Source organism: Onychostruthus taczanowskii, unplaced genomic scaffold (assembly GCF_017590055.1).
Source record: "Onychostruthus taczanowskii isolate IOZ18803 unplaced genomic scaffold, ASM1759005v1 scaffold53, whole genome shotgun sequence".
Taxonomy (NCBI): Eukaryota; Metazoa; Chordata; class Aves; order Passeriformes; family Passeridae; genus Onychostruthus; species Onychostruthus taczanowskii.
The window spans coordinates 5,914,466-5,936,347 of NW_024502902.1; the positions used below are offsets into that span (position 1 = coordinate 5,914,466).

At 37.7% G+C, this 21,882-nt stretch overlaps 1 protein-coding gene across 2 annotated transcripts in view; it reads right to left on the reverse strand.

Moving 5' to 3' along the window:
• Positions 1-21,882, reverse strand: part of POLR3B (RNA polymerase III subunit B) — a 71,392-nt gene that overhangs the window by 20,034 nt on the left and 29,476 nt on the right. For both annotated transcript variants that reach the window (XM_041416722.1, XM_041416723.1), the window contains 8 exons: positions 20,106-20,259; positions 18,776-18,850; positions 17,934-18,032; positions 14,299-14,426; positions 7,330-7,539; positions 5,323-5,481; positions 3,785-3,902; positions 3,195-3,337 (listed from right to left, as the gene is read on the reverse strand). In XM_041416722.1, coding sequence (XP_041272656.1) covers positions 3,195-3,337; positions 3,785-3,902; positions 5,323-5,481; positions 7,330-7,539; positions 14,299-14,426; positions 17,934-18,032; positions 18,776-18,850; positions 20,106-20,259 — 1,086 coding nt within the window. The remainder of the gene's footprint in view (positions 1-3,194; positions 3,338-3,784; positions 3,903-5,322; positions 5,482-7,329; positions 7,540-14,298; positions 14,427-17,933; positions 18,033-18,775; positions 18,851-20,105; positions 20,260-21,882) is intronic.

Sequence of the window (21,882 nt, forward strand, 5' to 3'; positions counted from 1 at the left end):
TGTTCAAATGGCCCTATGGCAGGCTTAAAGCTAACAGTCACAAATTGCACTTGAAGTCGTAATTGCCTACATCCAAACCAAGATGACAGAATAAATTCAGAGCTAATTAAAAATTCTCTCAATAGAAAAAGTTCAACTGTTAGTATTATGATTTCTGTTTCATGACTGTCTATATTTTTCTGACAAGACTGATCCTTCCCCAGTTTGATGTCAGAGGATGATACTAGATGTAATGTTAAAAAGCTATCAAAGGAGGTTTTCCTTTTCCTTTTCAAGCCTTTTCTCCAGTTCTGCTATTGTCAGTATTGGCTTCTTCATTGTATTGATAAAGTGCAATACAGTGAACTGCACTGTTCTTGTCAGTTATTTTTCTTAGTATCTATCAAATGTATCTTCTCCATATTCCTCCTTTCTCCTGTTTACTGTAACATCTTTTTCTATAATGCACTACAGGGCAGTGAACTGAGAGGTTTACTGCCAGGAAGGCTATGAGTCCTAGTAAAATGTAATAATTTGGAATGTGATCACTCCCGTGATCACAAGGGATTATTACTACAGATTGAGGTATGGGACAGCTACAGGCACATGCCTGCAAACTGTGTAACACACAACTGTTGCAATGTTCCCACTCATGTCTCCAAAACCAAGCTGAAAGGGACATTCTAAATAATTGATGGGTTTGGCTTTCTATTAGTATTATTATTATTATAGTCCCAAGCACAGATAGAGGGTGATCAGCCATTGTTAACCTGATGCAATGCCAGGCATAATTATGGGTGCCCTCAAAGTTTCCTACAGCATTTAAGGATACTGCTTCTCATTACCATGAGATTTCCACAGGTAGTTCCTTGCTCTACATTGTGAGATGTCTTATGTGCATTTTGTCATGTGGAAGTTTCTCAGCATCCTAAAGCCATACTCCAGCCTGCCTGACAGAATTCTCTTTCCTTCTGTCATTCTTCTACTTCCACTTACGGTTCTAACATTTGTGGAGCACTCTTTTTACTATTTTTGGAGGGATATGAAAAAAGTTAATTTACTTTCTGTTCAATTATTCCAATTGGTGCACATTAATAGCCCAAACTAGGAGAAAAAACTAACCTACTTAAATTTTTCAGGTAAATCCCTATAAATATTTATCATGATTAATCAAGCAGCTTCTTTAATACAATTTGGAGGCTTTTTAAAAAAAATTCTAATAAGAAAATTTGTCCTGCACAGTACTGATTGCACTACTATAAAATAACTTGCTGCTAAAATACTGCATACCACTTATAAGGAGAAGGGTTTAATTAGACAAAGCTGAAACTGTATCAAGAAATAGTCATTGCTCTAACAGTGCTCCTAAGTTTTTAAGCACTGTACAACTTCATCGTGTATGAGGCTGAAAAAGTATTAGAAAGAGAATCTACACAAAATCTTCCTGAAGGAGGATCTTCCCTGAGAAAAGGAAGAATGGGGCAGCTGAACATTCCAATTGCTCAACTCCTCCTGGTTGCCTCTGAAGCTCTTCCTCCCCTCACTTATCATAACTAACCTATAAGGCTGCAGTGCAAGAACTAGACTCAGTTTTATAAGGAAAGTCAAGTATATAATGTTGCTTCTTTACTTTTTGAAACCTTCAACAGTACTTATTTCCAAATCACTTGGGAATTCAGTGGGAATAGCTTTGTATTTTTAGATCAAAAACCATCTTTAAAATACAATCAGGAAAAACATTTCAATGCTTATCAGAAGAGTTTCTTTTTCTTAATAACAACAGAAACAATGGAAGTATTTCCTGAGAATACAGAGTTTCAAAAACCAGTTTTGTGGGTGTCTGGAAAGACACAGTAGAATAAGGGGATCTTGCAGAGAGCTGGATGTCCTGAGAAAGGCTGTGTTGACTATTCCTTACAGATAACACACAAACTTGAGGCAGTATCTGGTAACAGCTGTCACTGTGATCAACTACTGCCTTCTGCACCCATTTCACCTCTTCTGATTGACAGGTCTGCTGTAGGTAGATGTCCTCACCCCTAACCTGGACACCACAGAAATGTGGATTACAGTGGTTAGCTCTGCATCTCACGACAGGGATGCAGCCTTTCACTTCAGTTATACCTGCCAGGAGTTATTAGGACAGAACTGCAAGGAAAGGATTTGGTAGCATCAACCTCTTTACCTTTCCCTCACATCTGACAAGAGACCAAGCAATGTTCTCAAGCCAAAATAAGACCTAAAAATGTAACAAAATTACAAAACTCGGGTAAGAGCATGGCACATACGCTAACACAGGTCATGCTTCAAATACTATAAATCTTGATTTTCTAAGTGTACAGAATGATGAGAACATATCAAAACCTGTTCCACACTGACACCAATGGAAACAAAACATGTTTTTAAGTTGGTTACAGTCAGGCCGTTTTCAGTCACGTCTTTCTTAACACCTGCTGCACACTTTCCAACTCTTTGAGATTCAGAGGATGATCTGATACTCATATTTGTTTACATTCAAGTCAAAGGGAGTTCACTGATGTTTTTCAGCAGATATAGAAGTAGGTTCCTGATTTTGATTTTCCTAGTAACACTAAAATTTGAGAACTACATGCCACCAAGCAGCTTTCGAGTGGGCACTCATTTTCAAGTTTTGGTCTGAAGATCCAGAGCTGCTCCAGATCATGTCCCAAGTGTATTTTTAAAAACATTCCCTTTCTTTCTGCTCTTTGCCGGTGCACCCCTAGTTGTGTTCCTGATTTGCTTCCCTTTTACACCATGGCTCTGAGTTCTCTACCTGCAGTCTTGTTTGTAGAGCAGAATGTCTGCAGAGACGTGGAAACTTCCCATTTCATCTCTCTTCTTTTCTGTCCAACCTCTCCAATCTATGACAATCCACTGACAAATCTATCACCTAAATCCAAATTGTGACTTCAAAAAAAAAAACCAACCAAACCTCAAAATCTCTGTACTTGTTTAAACTGGGGGCAACTACTCTATTTTCCAGATTCATAGATCAACCAAGAGTTGTTTTTGCTAACACGTTTTTGTTTCAGAAACATCATTGCTAAATTAGATGAACTTAACAAAAAAAAACAGGGATATGGCCTTCTACCACTGTATTCATAAAAGATCTGAACCAATCAATGAAAACATACATTATGTACATATAGTAGGGACACAAAACAAGAATTTATTTTTATTAGAGGGTCCTTTACCTTTCTGCCCATGACGACTGCTAAATTTATCTCCAATTTCTGGGCGTCTGGTTTGCCTAAGCAACATTTTGATCAAGAAAGCATCCTCTGCATTTGATGAAATCATTACTTTTTCAATGTAAGAATCAGTGGCACCTTTGTACCTAGTAAAAGAAACCAAAACACTGGTTTTACTTCTATGAACCAAACACAAGTTACAGACAACTATCTGTCTCTTGGTAAGCTCCTGACCAAACTGTAATCTTTAGGGAATTTATATATTAGGAAAAAGGACTTTATATTTATATATATTTACATACAAGTTCCAGAGTACAGCATGCTTCTGGAAAAGAAAAGTTTTAAGAGTTGCAATAGAAACTAACAGAGAATTAAGCTGAACTTGTAAAGGACAAGGTACGGGGTTTTTTCACATGGGCTCTTCTTGACAGCAAAAGCTTCCTCATCTATTACCAACTCCTTGATCTTCAATTAAACAAACAACAGCCAAATATACTTATAGTTGAAGAAGATAGTTTTCTAGAAGTGAATATTTTTTCAGACCACTTTCCTTCATGTAATTTGCCCAGCTCTGAAGTTATATTGCAACATACGTTACTGGCACATCTTTGTACTGTGGCTGCTGAGGCACGCTGCTTCCTTCCAGAGGTGTCTGGGTCACAGTTGGCATAGATTTGTTCACAAGAACTTGCTTATTTTCTACTTTTTCACCTACAGAGAAGGAGAAGAAAAAGCACCATGAAAATGTATCTGATTGTGTTAGAAATACATTTTAAGCTTTAAAAAAAAAAAAAAAAAAGTGGGGAAGACAAACTGGAAGGAACATGCCCTGCACGTTTGCTCTGCTGTTTTATACTAAATATTGAATGGTAAGGGAATCACTAAACCAGTTTTCTTTGGGAAACCAAAGCAGAACAGCTTGCATGCTGGGTGCACTATGAGAACAGCTATTCAACATCCCCTGGATCAAAAGTCTGCACAAAAGCATCTGAAGTCATATGCTCCAAGTATGGAGAAAATTAACAGGGAACACTTTGTCATGATTGAACTGACAAATTTTAGAAATTCACACCTAAATTTGGGACAGTCCATCATTCCACAATGAGCTGTGCAAAACTACTGTCAGTGTCCTAGTATTTACATATTTCTATTGATACTGGTGTCATATACAGCTTCTCCCTGCTCCATTCCCTTATCCTGCCCTTTACCAGATCAGGAGGATGCCCAGTGGTACAACTGCACACCAAGAATCTACCTCCCACCTCCTCCACTAAATCACACTGATCTCCAGCCTGTGTCTCTTCTGTCCATATGAACTATCTCAAATAGCTTTTCACCTACATGCTGAGTCTCAGTATGGAGACCAGCCCAGTCCCATCTATCCTAATACTTCAGAAGATTCTTGCCTTTTTATTCTTAATTAACTTTGAAAGCTCCATTGTGATGTGTTAAGGAGCAAAATTGACCCAATTGTGTACTATAATGGAATTAAGTTTAATGCCCTTTAAAACACCTTTCTTACTAGATCTTAGCAGATCTATTAAGCCATTTTCTAACTAAAGGATGACAGTATGGGAGGATTCGTTCTCAAATCTATTACCACTGGAAATTTACACACTTCTCCTTACATTTCTGTTTATTTTTCTTATCTCCAAACATCCTTCTAAAGTGTTAAAACCATAAGGTTTTACTTCCTCAAATAACTGCATTAACTGACATCTTGCTAGGAGATTCTGATGCATGAAATCAAAATAATAAGGAGTCTGTCCTTAAGAAAACAACAGCACATGACAAACAAACAGGGAAAAACTACAGTATTAAAAGTTTGTCAGCTTGGGAACATAAGAATACAAATTCTAATGCTTCAGTAGATTCGCATTATTAAAAACTCACTCTTCTACTTAAATATAAAGCTACTTTTTTCGTGCACAAAAGTCCCCCCAATGACTGGTAACATGCTGCTTTCAGGAACTAACTTTTTTAAAATTTCTCATCACAATACTGTTGTCTTCAAGACAAAAAAACTCCCAAAAGGCTAAGTATAACACAAGGTGCACAAGAAATACTGCCAGAACATTAATTTCCACTTTGACTACGAAGATGCCCTGAGTGAACATGAGGTTTGACCAACCTGGGGAGCAGATCCCATCAGCATCTAAAATCTCATGGCGCCAGATGGGTTTACGGGTAGCTGCATCCAGCATCGGCCCCATCACTTTGTCAAACGTCTGGTTCGTGTATCGCTTCAGTGTGCACTTGGCATTCTTGTACACAAGACACCTTCCAAAGCCTAGAATGGAACACAAACTCATCTGCCCAGGAATTCAAAGATCCTTTATAACACATGACCAGGATAAAATCTGAGCTATGGAATATAAAATATTCTTTATTAGTTAGATTATTCATTGGCTTGAATACGCATAACGTTGTACACAGTTGTGGTGCACAACTTAAACATCAGATCACTTACACAAGTTCTTTTTAGATGCTGGACTACAGTCCAATTCTGAACTGTGCTAATCTGCTTCTGTATCTCTGCACACATCATTTCTCTTGAAATGACTGAATCTCTTGAATAATTTCGGTGGTCTCCAGGAAGATGTAACATGGGACTGTAATAGGGTGAGAGGAGCACCTCTTCCTTTCATGAGTTCTAAGAAACCTGAACTTTTACTCATGTTTGTGGCTGGCATAAGCTAGTCTACCAGGAAAGTACTGAGTGGTTAGTATAATCAACCCATTATTCTTTTTTTCCTCACCTGAAATTACATGTTACAAAATTAGTGGTTTTTAGATGAGAAAAGTAGGATCTCTGGAATTTCTCTCTAAGTATAGCAACTAACCGTGATACTAAAGACTCTAATCACATTTAGAATTACAGAGAGCCAATAACAACTAGCTTGCTAATAATCCTGGGTTATTTTAGTTCATTTGAAAGATGGTTGTGGCCACATACAGTACATCTATATTTTCAGATTATGTCAAGTAATTTCTGACAAGCACCACAGCTCTCCCTGTACATGTTACCAGTCTACCAGAAAAGAAAACATTCAGTTTTAAATCATGCCTGTTGTTGTTTTAGAAAAGGAGGCATAAATTAAATGCAGCAGACATTAATGCCAAAGATACATGTCTAGGAATACTATTACTGCTGCCTAGCAACGAGGAGGAAGGGAGTTTGGGGGGGGGGGGAAAAAAAGGGGGGGGGGGGGGGGGGGGGGGGGAAATAAAGTGATGGACGAATCTGATTTTGGCCACCCGAAACTAAAACCAGCTTGATCACTGCACTATGCCTGCTCTCAAAGGAATTTGTGGAGAAAAGGGAGCGAAGGGAGACTAAGTTTTCAGACAACTCTCCTCCAGCCCTCAGCAGCACTGACACAAAGTGCTGAAGAAGTGTGGAGAGTGAGACAGGCTAGATCTACACAAACATGGGTCTCTGTTAGTTAACCTTCCCTTTGGTACTTATGTACTTTTACTAAAAGTACACTGCATCACAGAGTTGGTACAATTTTTTAAGGAAGGAGGTAATTGATTTAGCTCTGGATAAACACTAAATTATTTTGCTTTAGACAACACTATTATTTTCTCTCAGAAAGTAGGCAATACTGCTACTGCTCTCTCAGAACACCAAGCTCACAAAGACACAAACTGCCTTAGGTTCTATTCCTTTCCTAAATACATTCACAAATCTAATTTCATTTACTGCTTTTGTTACTTGTGGAAATAATGAGATCTCTCTGCTAGTAATGAACAAAGGTTCAGGTAAGCATCTAAAAAGCAAGCCCAACAGAACAGATTAACTCACGCCTTATGTCTTCTGTAAACTAAGTATTTACAACTTTTTTATTTGGGGTCAGAAGTTAGCCATTTTTTCTTATAATATCCAGACCCAGAATTTTATATGCATGTTGGCAACTTCACCACACTATTGTATGCATGGAGTTACAATCACTAATCATACAGAAAACCAACAAAAGCATTCAGAACAGTTTGGAAATTCAATTTCTTAACTGGAGATCTAATGCTCATAACTGCAGTAAAAGTTACTACAGGATAACACTATGAGAAAATGAGCTTATTAGAATATATACTGGAACACACGCTGGAGAAGTGGGCAAGAGTTGATGGATCTCACCTCTGTCCAAAGAGGCTTTATTTAAGACAAGAGCATCTTCAATATCGTAGCCACTGTAGCTCATCACAGCGACTGTGGCATTCTGTCCAGCAGGGAGTTTCTCAAAATCTATCAATTCTATTGTTTTTGTTTTTACCATTGGCTTTTGTGGATAGGCGAGGAGATACATCAGAGTATCTATCCTGTTTCTTTGGTTGTATCCAATAGTACCTGCATGTAAAAGAAAAGAAAAAAAAGCAGTGAACATTAGTAAGTTTTCTAGGAATGTTTTGGCTAAAAAGTTACCAAAATGCAAATTAACTAAAATCACACAGAAATTCTTCAAGAAAAGAAAGGGAAAAAATAGTAATTCAAACTAAAACAATTTTACATTATTATATTTAAACAAATATATAACTAGTTGCTTAATTTAAGCTCCCAGAAAGAATTATTTATTTTCTCTCAAACAGAGAAAACCTAAGCATCAATATAAAAAGAAAAACAACAAAAGAAATAAAAGCCATTTGAATAAATACAGATAAAATGTTTTTTTCTAATTACAACACTGAATCCTGCAAGTATGAAGTTTGCTTTTATTGTTCTCATAGCCACTGGCTTTGGGTTTTTTTGTGGAGTTCAACTGGTGTTTCAGAGACCTGATCCAAAATTTCATGACAATCAACAGAAAGACTATCACTGAGTTCAAGAGAAACTGTGGATCAAGCTCTTCATCTTCAACAACGTATTTCCTTCCTTTTTTGGGCAATAATTAGTTCAACAGCAGCCCGTGTTAGAATGGGACAAAATATTAACAAAGCATACCACTAGCAGCAGCCAAGAGTGATTTACTTTCTAAAATTAGAAGCACCACTGATAGAAAGACTACAGTAGAAGTCCACTTCTGTATGTCTTTTTACATGAAATTAATTTTAAATTTACAGTTCAGAATTCAACCCTTTGTATAGACCTCCCAGCTTGAGACTGAAATTTTTGGCCCTGTCCCATCAGAATGCCAAAGTGTCTCCTGAAATCTGAGGAAAAAATAATTAAGACTCAGCAGGGGAACATAAACCGTTGTGTAGCAGAACAAAAGTCAAGGCAATCATATGTTCTTGGAGTTTGCTGCACCAGGACTATGCTATGTCTCTAAGCAATTAAGAAATTACAGTCTGAAAAGTTAACATTTTAAAGTTTTAAGTGCTAAACATTCTGCAGTACTTTGTTGTCCTTAGGATGTAAGTCTTTCAAAACTTTTCCATTTTGTCCTGCAGTTTCAGAGCCTGGCTGCATTCTTGGAAAGGTCAAAGCAGTCAGTGTACATGGAAGATTTCACACAGCCAGGAAGCACATCTGAACACAAACCTGCTCACTGGGGAGCTCAGCTTCACATTTTACATGCATCTGACTTGCAATTCCCATTTACATAAAGTGTCTGGAAAATCAAACTCTAAAACCAGGCTTCTGCAAAGACCTGTCCTGTGCTTGGCACTAGGCTCTCTCCTAAACCTCAACAGGTCTACCCTTCCCAAGGACAAGAATGGAGAGAGAGCTCAACAGCTACTGCCTGAAAATGAACTGTTACAGCTGGCCTGGACTTTCTCAGGTTCTAGAAAGTAAATTCAATGACACAGGCACAGAATTTTCAGATGACAAGAAAAATCTGGTAGAATTGACAGGCTTGTCTCTTGCTTTAAAGCAGTTGTTTTTCTGTCTTTTTCTTGTATAAGGAAACAAGTCTTCTTCAAACAGTATTTTTTGTCTCCAGTAAGACTTGCGCTGGTAAGGCCTGGATTCCTCAAGACTGAAGACCTTTGCAGTCCCACCCTGCAAGGCCCACCACCTGAAGGCCCCACTATTTCTGATAAACCCTGAGATTTCAGTTAGACATTGTTCCCATTGTACTTTTGACTCAACTCCCCTGATTTTCCCAGTATACAGATCAGAAAATATACTTCCAAATTAAAGACTTGAGAGGTTTAGACCACTATTCCCCCCTGCATCTAGAATTTGTATGCTTTCAGAGTAGGTTGCAGTGAAGCTCAGCTTAAATGTTTCACAGATAGGTGCATTTTCCTGATGTTGAGAGAAATCTTTCCAAGAGAAAGTCATGCCACACTTAACTTTCAAACTGCTTGCATTTTTTTTCTCCTCTGATATGCTTACATGCTACACCTGCTATGGTTCACCGGTTAAGGATGCTAAGAGAGGATGAAGTCTGGGCACCAATTTTATCTTTTACACTTTAAGGGTGTCCTTTACACCCCAGTAACAATCTGTGGAAGTCCCCTATATATCAAAGATTTCAGATAACACTTTAACATATTTCAGGTAACACAAATTATTTCTCTTCAGGTGTTTCACGTATTTCAAAACTGGCATTTTTATCACAGGTTCAGATAAGCCTAACAGAACTGCTACTGTCTGGGAGCCAGAAGCAACTGATATTACTGAGATTCTGAGCCTCAATAATAAACTGTATTCTGGCTACTCTTCAGGAGATGAATGCTGTATCAAATGGAAAACATATACATATATATCAATGACAGATATCCTAGCAGGAAAGAGACTGGTTAGAGAATGACTCCAGAGCACAAATGAAATAAATTAGCCAAAAAACATGCCATGTATCAGCAATACTATTCCTAATTGCTGGGATTTAATGGTTATACAAATAATCCTTTCTCTAAACTGGGCTAACAAACCACAGCCTGAAGCCACAATCTGCTTATTTAAAATAAAGTAGCAGCTCTCTTCAGAGGACTGGTGTGCTGGGATGAGCCTTCTGTGTGGGCGCTGAAATGAAGGAAGTCACTAGCTTTATTTCTGCTTTCTCTCTGAAAGAACAGAGCCCTTGTTTGCTCCAGCCAAACAACCAAGCAAAAGTAAAGTATAATTAAAGTTCACCATAACAAACCCTGCTCACAATGACTCACATTTATAATTATCCCACCAGCAAGAACCAATTTTTTTCATTGGTAATTAGTCCTGGTTAAAGCAAAACACACAAGGTTGACCTGGATACAACAAAGATCATTTTCTTGCTTTTCTCAGTACTTGATATATTGTGAATGCACGTGTGCATTCTTTCCTTTTTTTTTTTTTCAATTTCCTGACAGGTTTTTTTTTCTTTTTAAGTGCCATTTGAGTATCCTTTAGTGTGAAATAATCACTACAAAAACACTACCTACTGATATTTAACATAAATGAGGCACTGTTATTCTGATGCTGAAAATTTTGAGAACTCACCAGAACAAACAGCCAGCTAAAATAAGCATTAATCCAGTTCCCCAACATTAAACCGTACAATCAAAATTACAGAGGATACAGAAATCAATCTACTTGAGCCAAAAGGGCTACTACTGCACAGGTCAAGAAAAGAATTGCTGTAATTCTGTATTTCCCCCGTTTTCACCATGGATTTTCTATGATTCTGTCCTTTTATGTGAGTACAAAGCAAGAGAGGAAGAAGTACAGTTTTTAAATGCTGCGATAAACCTTGCAGAAGGGGCTCCGACTCTGCTCAGACTGTCACAGTACATGCATCAGGTGATCTGGGTGTTAAGTGTTAGAAATATTCTTTTCACAGTAGAAAGATTAAGGGTAAAATGGGGGGGAAGCTCATTTCTGCCTCAGCACTTCTGTGCCTATTACCAAAGAGAGGAGAGGTGTCACAACGAGGTCGTGTCACAGAGCACAAACAATCCTCAAAGAGCAGTGGCAGAACACAACTGCGGCCACAGCACACCCAGATCCAGCTGTGATGACCAGCAACAGCTGGTTTTGCTTTGAGGTTTGTTTAGATTCTGTGCCCCTAGGCTAGCTGTACAAAATGTGGGAGGACTCTGGCTCTCAGTCCACCAAAGAACTTTCACAACTGTCACAACCCCCCAGCACTGAGGTCCTTGAAGCGTATTTACCTTCTCAATTTAATTTTAACCATTCAGCTGGCTACAGTACAAGGCAGAGCAGTATATAAAGGGCTTTGGTACTTCACAGGAGCAAAGCAGAAAGTACATGATGCAGTAACAGGCTTCTTTTGTAATATCAAAGTTTTTTGCTTCATTTTAAGTTTCTACAACAAAGCTCTCACCCACCTATGTCTGTTCCCTCAAATACTTCCTTTTCTTTCAGAGGTTAAAGTAATAATCAACACTCAAATCCTCCTTTTCTTAGTCAAGACTTGTGTTATGTCATATGGGTTGAAGCTGCAGGGCACAGTTGTGCCGTGACTGTACAGCTTGCTTTGTGTACCCACACCATCACTTACACAGCAGCACATGTGCATGTGCAATATGGGGAATTGCTGGCAGGAAAACCGTATTTTTTCATTCTTCAAATTAGGCTTTTACACAGCCACAGATGTACAATGTGTAAAACTGACTAGGTTTTTATGTCTTAATGGAATTTAAAAGCTCAGTTTAGAACTCTTTCTCTAACTGTAGAAGCCTTTGATCCTCTTAAGCATTATTCTACCAACACATGAAATGCAAACAGTACAGACTCTTGTATTTTCATCTTAAGTACTTCTGAGATTTTAAGCTACAACTGTTAACCTTGCACTGAAATGTCAACATTCAACTGAGGTCTTTGCAGCTGCTGTTGTATTTATTACCTAACTTCCTCTCAGTCTTACAGCTCAACCTGTAACACATGGTAAATAATCTATGCCAAAATGAGGGGTTTTATTTCAATTTAATTTTACTGAAATCCAGTTGGGTTATTAAGTGCAGCTCCAGTCTTCCAACAAGATGACTCATTTACCCCTAAAAGAGAGATTTCAGGACATGTAATGCTCTCCAGAAGAAACATTACTATTTCAGGACCTAACACTTGTCAGGGACACTGGATTACAGACTTCATTCCAATCTTTCATGTCTACTCTCCACTTACTTGTGCTTTCACACCTTTCCTTAGCTTGATGTTGCTTAAAAAAGAGACTTAAAAAAGAAAAGAGTGTCCAAAGCTGCTGGCACAGCCCTGTGATATGGTCAGAGGGGTGGGTCAGTGTTAACAAGCACAAGGCTCTCCTCTCCTCTCCCAGTCTGAACCCCGGGCTCCCTTCACCACTCCAGGTTTTGACAGTCAAGGGACTGACACAGAAGACTTGGACATGAGATTTTCCCCACGGCAGTGTTGGATGAGGAGCTGCTCTGCAACTTCAGTATGGAGAAAAAAAGCAATAAAGATGGATGGTAACTTAAGAGGTTGGGGTTTGAAGCTACACTACATCACATCTCTTCACAAAAATAAACAGAAAAAAGTATGTGCAGTGTTTCAGGAATATCCTCTAGGTCTCATCTGATCAGTAAGTGTAAAGAAAAATCATCTCTGCCCCTACATATTGCCATTTACGGTGGCTTTTTTTAAGCAGTTATCACAAAAAGCTTCAGGTGTTTGCAGGTACTTCAGACAGAGCAAAATAAAGCTCAAGTCATGTGCCAACTTTTAAAATTTACTTTTATCTAGCTGCTCATTCTTTGAGTCAGGTGTTTTGTCATAACAAACTGAAACAAAGGCTTTTTTTATTGCTCAAGATATTCAATGGCTTTTGTGTTCCTAGCGTCAGCAGGAACGTCAGAGGATTGTATCCAAGGAGCTAAATGTGCAAGACCTGGGGTCAAAGCAGCTGAATACACCAACCTCAGAAAACACAGACAATGAATTGCAAATGACACTCAAAACAAAACGGGGAAAAAAACCTTCACACAGAAAACTACAAAAGAACTCCACAGATACTGAATTGGCTTTCTGTACACACTGATCCTGCTTAACTGTGTGTGGTAACTAACCAAACCTTCTGAGACTAATAGTCATAAAATAGAGACTCAGGGGTGGGGGAAAGATAATGGGATGGGGGAGAACTGTAAGGAAAAAAGATTGCATTGCTCCTCTTTCCACCCACCCACCCTTTTTTTTTTTTTTTTAATTTAAATAGAGAGCATATATCTTGCTATTTTCTCTTTTCATTTGCTCAACATGATGGTTCAGCATAAGGCAGTTACTTTGCTATTAATTCTGTTGGAGAAGTCCCACAAAAGGTGTAGTGTTTAAGCTTTGAACACACAGCACAAAATAAATGGTTTAGTAAACCTAACTGAAGTGGCAGTTCCTTCATGAAACAGAGTTGTGCTACTGTAGCTCCCAACTTGTAAGCCAGCCATCAATACAAGCCATGAAACCAGCCTGTTGAGCACCAGTCTGAATGCAGCTGTCTGAATTGATGTATGACTGCTCAGGCTCCTCTGCCTTGATCACAGGCCATAGACTTGGACACTTTAATGCTGGTTTCACTGGGTATTAAAGAAAGGATTAGAACTTAACTGCTGTCAATTACGCCCAGCAGCCAATTTACAAAACAGTTGGGTTTTCATGACCAGATATGACACTGTCAAATTAAATAATAAGTAATCAGAAAATTAATTTTGTTTCAGTGCTCGCCCTCTTCATCCAAAACAGCAAAAGCAAAAAATCTAAACTACGGCTGTGGAAAGTGTTCAAATTATTAACAACTCTCTTTCACACTTGAGTCTTCTTATTATCTTATGTCAATGTTAACTGTTGATATATTTCTTTTTAGGACACTTACTCAACCAGTCAAAGAAATGCTCCTCAATCTGTGCTCTGTCTCTCTTTGTGAGAACAATTTTTAACTCTTTTTTGTCTGGAAACCCACACCACATTGCAGCATAAAGAGAAGAAAAACCCCACTCTGCCAATCGTGCAGATATGCTGAAAACTTGAAAGTCATGATAATTTCCAATAAAATGCAACAGAAAATGCAAAAGTGTCCCAGTTTATTAAAATTTTCTTTTAAGTGTTAAGAATTGTAGATATAGTCTTCATTAAGTAAAACTGACTGGCACCTGGTACTTTTCTCACATTAATCTTTCCAAGTTTCAGAGGTAAACTCTTTTTTTTTCTCAAAGCTAAAATACATAGCTTCAAAAACTATTTTAACACTTCAAAGAGGAATAAAAAGTGAAGCCTTACCCATGGCTTGTTTCCCCATGGCACACTGGTAAGTGTTTCTTGGGGACTGGTTGTGGTGAGGATAAGGAATCAGCCCAGCACAGACACCCAGAAGCGTGAAAGGCTCTATCTCCAAATGGGTTGTATCTCTTAAAAGAAAGAATACCAATTATGGCAGGCTTGTGAACAAACAACTTCAGTAGAACTTATTTAATTTAGCAATATCTCATAACACTTCAAATTCAATTCTGTTCAGGAGAATGTAAGTCAGTAGGACCTCAAAACACAGATTCACTACAGGATTTTTATTTTTATTATAAAAACCCAACAACTTTGTTTTGGTTATAAGTGTTTCCACATGAAATGAAATGAAGGAGAAATAAATAAGGGTTTATGAAATTCCATAAGGGAGGAAAAGCCTCCAGATAATGACAACCTGAGGGAGCGCAGTAAAACAATAAAACATCAGTTAATACAGTAAGACCCAAAATGCCTTAAGGAATGTCTTCTCATGTAATGAGAGCCCTCCACATCAAATTACCAATCTCAGAGATCCAGAAATCCACTGGGGAGATGGAAGAAGGAAGGGCACAACAGATTCAGGTATTTAAAAAACTGGTTTAGTTTTCCAAGGTCAGCTGTATCAGTTAAGGAGAAAACATCTGCCTCCAAACCTGATCCACTGCCATAGTACATAATACAACACTATTTGAAAGCTCTGCAAATATTTTGGAAGTGATTATGTTGTTAAAAGACAGTACTGATGAGAAGTAAAAAGACAGAGAAAAGGAGTAAAGACAGAGAGACAATTTGTTCTATCATCTGGCATGATCTTCAGAAGGGAAAGTCTATGCTCAACGAAGACAAATCATAGCATGCATTGGGATGCAAGTGGAGAGACTAATAACTAAGAATGAAGTGTACAATAAGGCTTGGCTGGAGCAGATACTAATTTAAATCAAGATAAGTAATTAGGAAGTGGGGAATTACAAAATACAGATGATTATAACTAAACCTGTTCAAAGTCTATCTTTCATGTCCTGGATTTATTACAGAGACCTTATGCATACATTGCTTCTTCCAAACACCTAAACCAAATGCATTCTCAATATCTCACCTTTAGTGTTTGACTTCTCTTGGAAGTCTTTTGGAAGACTTTAATTATTTAAATAAATTAATTTGATTACTTAAATTCAGGATCTTGCCAAGGAAGTGACAGAGAAGTCTTTATTATGGCAACACTCAAAAGACAGCCAAGCACTGTAAGCTAAAAAAGGCTAAGGAATTACCCACAAGCACACAGAGACTGAAGACAAGTGCCAGCAGTAACTTTATAGATAAACAATACATGTACTACTGGAAGAATAATGAAATCTGAAAGCTGAAAAAAACTGACCTGGAAATCCTGAGGATTAAGCCAATGAAACTATCTATCAGTCCTAGAAATCTTTATAAATCACAAATACACCTGAACTACCTAAAAATCTCCTGCTGGCCAGAGGACAGCCACTGTTTTTTCTCCAACTGATAAAAAGCAGCTATGTTATCTAAAGCCTATCATAAGAAAATACTAATGGGAGAATCCAAACTGCCATCAAGTAATTGCAAAATGGTCTCAAGAGCCAGTAGCAAACTGGAAGCAGAGACTGCTTCTCCATTCTGCAGAACTGGTGACACTTTTCAAACAATAAAACCAGAAGCTTGACACTTACTGATAGTGAAGTTTGCAAATTTCGTCAGAGGGTACAAGTGCATGGAAATAGATACACATTTGCATATAGGGTATTCAACAGATACCTTCTTCCAGTGAGGTCAATCCTATTTCAACCAAAGATGATCCCTACTACCTTATGAAGTATTCCAGAGAGCTAATAGGAGACATTCAAATTTTACCGGGCAGTTCAATTTCTGCAGGTCAAAAATGCCACTGCCAGAACCAGGCCCATGAAAGGAAAGGCAACCACAGGAGCTCGAAAAGCAGATTTACAAATGTGTAAGGAAGACACTGAACACATTAAAATCAAATACTCCAAAGAAAACCCCTCTAATTGGATTGGAAAGATAAAGAGAGGATACTGTAGCTAAAAGAAGCCTATATTACAATAGCAGGAATGCTACTGAGATACTTCAGATAGTGGGTTGTATCAGTGGCATTAGCAGAACAAGCTGTACCAACATGGTCACACCATTTAAAATGCAAGATGATCATCTGGGGAAAGGGGGTACTCAACTCAGCTATTCAGGATGCAGGGAGTATCATTATCAAACACAAGGAGCAATGTGCTCATATGATGCAAGCTCAGATACTTATGGCACAGTTAGACACTGTTAGCATTGAAATCAAACTCAAAACAATTGATGGACGATTCAAGAATCTTCTGAACTTCCTGGGAGTTGCTGAGGAGTCCTTTCCTCACACTGGTCCACTGGAAGTTCACTTTCTCCTCCACTTTTAGACTAAAACAATGACTTCATGTGATACATTCCCATTAACCTTTCTAGCTGAGTCAGTTGTCCTGTAACTTAAATTTTCAGCTCTGGTGCTTTGTGGAAGTTATTTAATTTTGGCACAAATCACAGCAATTGTGTGTGCTCTTCTTTGCTCATGTATACAGAACTCAGTCAAGAGCATGCAAGAGTAATCTCTTAAAGTGATAAAGTCTTCAAAAGCCTGGGTAGGACCAATGCAATTTAATTAGCAGAGTTAATGCATTACATTTAGGAAAGGTTCAAGATAATTGAAGAGCTCACCCAGCTCCACTGAAATCAATGATGTATTTCTATTAGCTTGCAGGAGTACTTGACCAGGACAGATTATTTAGAAAAAGAATTTTCTGGGTAAATCTACTGATCAAACATTCACAGAGATAACAGCATTTCATATTCAGGCTTCAGTTTACAGGATATTGTCAGAGAAACATTAAAAACAACTAAAAAGATAGGAGGACTTAAAAATTTAAAAGAATCCTTCCTTTAACATGGACTCTTTAATCGCAGTCAGAAGACAAGAGTAAAAAAAAAATTGCAGCAGGTGCTTCAAATATGTAGGAAACATAACAGATCTGGAAATCTCTCTGAATTAAAATCACATATCAAAAATGGTTTTAAGATGTGTGCTAAAGAATACACAGAATGATGCTGACATTTTTACTGGGGTCTATTGTACATCCAAAAGTCAAAGGGAAGGCCTCATTCCAGCACTCCACTTTCTGTAAGGTGGGTGTCTAGGGTCTCTTTATGGCCAGAAAAGAAATTTCCAAACAACCATGATATGCTAAAATAATCAAATAACATGTGAAACCATTTGCCTCCTGGATACCTATTGGATAAGATTATTTATGATGAGCAGCCCAATGCTCAGAACAAACAGCCACATCCAGAGAAAGAAAGGATATAACTTTAAGTATTTAATAATTTTGAGAGTTAGTAGCAGAAACAGCTCTCTGAAAATCTGAACCATTTTTTGTAACTTCCCATGGATAATTTAGGATGTGTGCAGACAGATTTCTCTCTTTAGCTTTCACCTGGAGTAGTTTCAACCACTAGCAAGGGAGCAGTGTGTACATGTGAAAACAGTAACATTATTTATATGTTTGCATTTCAGAGAGTTACCCTATGAAAGTTTTTCCTGTACCAGTTACTGAATGCATACTTACTTATTGATTGTATTTTCATACAAGGCAATGTTACAGTCATTTTCTTCATTCACATCCAAATATTCGACGAGGCCTTCATGCAAGAAGTCTTCAAAATTCCTATAGATAAATTAAAAATTACACTAGAAGTACTGACCATGTATTTCTGCAAATATAAAATACTTAGTACATATATTAAAGGAATGTAATATGTAAAGCTAAACCAGATAAATACTTCTACATGTAGAGTTCTGTGCATATTACATATTGAAGAAAAATGTGGTTTTTTAATTAATCCTGTTGCCCATTCTGACAGATGATTGTTACTTATGTGAACAACTACAAAAAATCTTCCCATATGCACTCATCACTGTTGTCAGTGTAGGCAAATACAAGGATAATCACATATGTTTTTGTGATTTGTGGAATTTAATTAGACCTAAATTTAAATGCCTTTGTACTAGTGTGGTTTTTTAAAAAAATATGTTAACTAAGAATTTACAAGGACTTTCAAAAACTCTGAATGTGCCCAGTTTAGGGTGGTTAAGTTGATACTCCTGTGAGGTGCTTGATTTTTCAGTCAGGAGGATGATACTGCCTCAAACGTTCCACTTGCAGAAGGATGAGGCTATGAGATGCATTTATTCTGTATACTCACCAAATCTCACAGCAGTAACAAAACAAGAACACCAGCCTTAATTTGACTTTAAACAGAAAATCTCCAGTACAAAGGCTATGAATTTATATGGAGAGCAGACTCTCTAATTAGCTATCCCCAAGACTGTGAAATATTGACTGACTGAAGTTATCTCCACACAGTATTTACTTGGTGAAGATGAATATGGCCTACTTGAATTGTGTACCTGTAGCCCTGAGCCAGTTCTTCCATATGCTTGTTTGTAACTGCAGGTTTTTGTTTCTTGACAATTATGTAAGGCCTGAAATAAAAAAAAAAAAAAAAGATGGTCACAGCAAATACTAAGGCAGGCAACCTAATTTATTCTTACACTAAGAACCCTGCCTATGCATAACCATTCTATAAACTGTTCTTAAAATTTATTGGCCTTTAACTGATAAAACCACATAAATAAAATCAGCAACTATTCAGACCTTAGTTTGATATAATTAAAATGTGTATCAGAAAAATCAAGACTTCAATTTTGAGGTAAAAGCCATTTTTCCCCCTTTAAATCATTCAACTAAAATTTTGCAAGTCTACAGATTTTGATGATGGCTTTAAAAGATTTGAGATTTCCCAAACTACAGAGCTAAGAACAGCATTTAGTACTGTGGTTTTTACAGAACACTGGGTTCACAGTTCGTGCTCAAGTGTCCACATGCACGGTTGCATTTTGCAATTGCCTACATGCTGTAAAGTACAGGCATTTACTGTGGGTGATCTCTGATGAATCCATAAATTTCAATAACACATGGATCACTGAAGGCTTCCCTACCACACAAAACCACTGACACAAAGGATGGCATGCAAGAAGGCAACGTCAAGGGCTGTTGCTATTTGGACAAGTTGCTTTGATAAAGAGAAGCAAATAGCTACAAGGTACTTGTGGAGTCCCTGCTGAAGTCTAAATAACTGTTAGAAGACTAATAAGCACTTTTAAATGGTTAATAGGGATATCTGAACAATTGCAGGGTGAGGGGTGCCACAAAGCAAACTTGGTAAAGCCTTGCAAATCCACATGATTTCCCTTGCTTTTATTTTAAAAATGGGAAGCTTTGCTGCCATCTCCCAAACTACACATATTAGCCCTGACTGGAAGATTGATTTCTCTGCCACTAAATATGGCTCTACTCAGGATCTCCTGACTAGGTATGATTAATTGATGGTTTGTGCATTTACTATTTTGGAGCCTCTGACATGCCTCAAACTGCATTCAACATGCTCTGAGATTCAATTAATGAACAAAGTAGAATGCCACCAGTAGTAGTGATTGCTGCTTTGTTGAAGTGAACACAGAATACGCACACAGCCAGTCATTGCTAAAATACATATATATTCATTAACCCATTCAGTCTCTTCCAACCTCTGCCTATTTTGAATGAGGGCTATTTAAGGAGAAAAGAGATGCTCAAGTCTTACTGAATTTGCTTAAATCTGTTCCTGTGAAAGTCTAGCCCACTGCACAGAAATTTATAGCCAGTTCAGTAGTGAAGTAATTCTGATGAGAAGTTTACCTGCACAATCTCCCTCCATCAGAGGAAATGTAGACACATCTGTCAGACAGATTTGTAGAGATGGAAACGAATTCGTTAATATAACCCGCTCGACGCAAGATCCGAAAGGTGTTGACTAATTTCTGGTGATCACGTATGACACCAAGGATGTTACCTGGTCAGAGAGAGAATAAATACCTGGTGCATCCTTTGCACATCCAAAACTATTTACAAATTCTGATCACGTGTGGCATGCATAGAAGTACTTCTGCTTCTTGTAAATAGAGTTGTTGTAAAATCCCCCTTCTCTAACATGAATAAGAACCAGCTCTTTTTTCCTCTCAATTCAAAATTGTTAGAATTTCACAAGTCATCTTCCTGCACGCTTCCAAACAGCCTGAGAAACCAAATGGTGTGGTTCTTTCAGCTTTCTTCAAGTATGTTTCTGCTCAGCTGCCCATTAATCAGTTGGTGCACAAGTTAACAACTCTCAAGTCTGCAATTTCACCTGTACTGAAACTGATTCAAGGTTTCCAAGAACTGACCAAGGAATGGCCCTGCTGCCTTGTCAGAAATTTTAAAGTCCTGATATTTTGATGTATGGGATCACTCACAACAGCACTAGAACTTCTCTTTTAGGTACTTAGCTCAACTCAGCTATCTTAGCAGGGCACTTCAGCTCATACTTAAATATTCTGATGCATGATGAGCAAACAAGAGAGTAAAATTCATTTGAAGAGTCACCTGACCAAAGTAATCTTAATACATGAAATAAACATCTATGCTCACATTTTAAAAACTTTAAAGGAGAAGACAAAGGATGATAGTTTAGGGAGTTTATAAGACAGCAGAAGGGTCTTTACTGCTTAAAGAATTTGTATTTAACATATTATCTATGTTAAGTCATAAGTTTAAACAAGGATCAAGCCAGCTATCCACAAGTTTGAATTTTTTATGGATTAAACCCATAAACCAGTGGATTGAACAGTAACTTGGCTTGTCCCACTTAGTACTAGTTCATCTACATTTGGCTACAGACTCTTGTTCTGCACTCCAAACTGAGCTTGTCAAGGAAGAGTCCAATATTTTGGCTCTGCACTCCCCTCAGGACCTCAAGACAGAAGACAGTACATGTGGTTTCACTGAACCTTATCTTTAACACACTGCTACAGAAAAGCAGAGCAAAGGGATGCAGTTTGGTCAAGTGTTGCTTTTATGTTACCAGGAAAAGGCAGGGTTGAAGAACAACTGCTGTTTAATTCAAGGGTAAATGGAGACCTTACTCATGGTGGCAGACATTACACACTAGTCCCTGGAAATAGATGTTACTGACAAAAGGCTATTTTGAAATCATAGCCATAGTTTTAAAAATGTCAGTATTTTGAAATCTGATAGTACCTGTTGTTTTAGAAATGCTAGAAAATCAATTGTAAAAGACATATGAATGTGCAGACGCAAAGCACGTGCACTAAATCATCCCTTTAATAAGACAGGCCTGTTTTCCATGGTCTAATTTTTCTTACCACACACAAAGTAAGATGCCCCTTCAAAGGTATTTTTAAAGAGAATAGCATTGCTAAACTTCATAAATAATATTCTGATGTTTCCTTTCTGTTTTTAAAGACTCTTTAAAATGCACGACTATATATAAAGAGTACAGAAAACGAAATGCTTTCTGTAAAGGAAGATCTGAATTTGTAAATTTATTACAATATTACATATTACAAATTGAAGTTATTTTCTTCTAAAAGTACTTTACGAATGGCACCTCCTTTGGCCAATATCTAAAAAACAAACA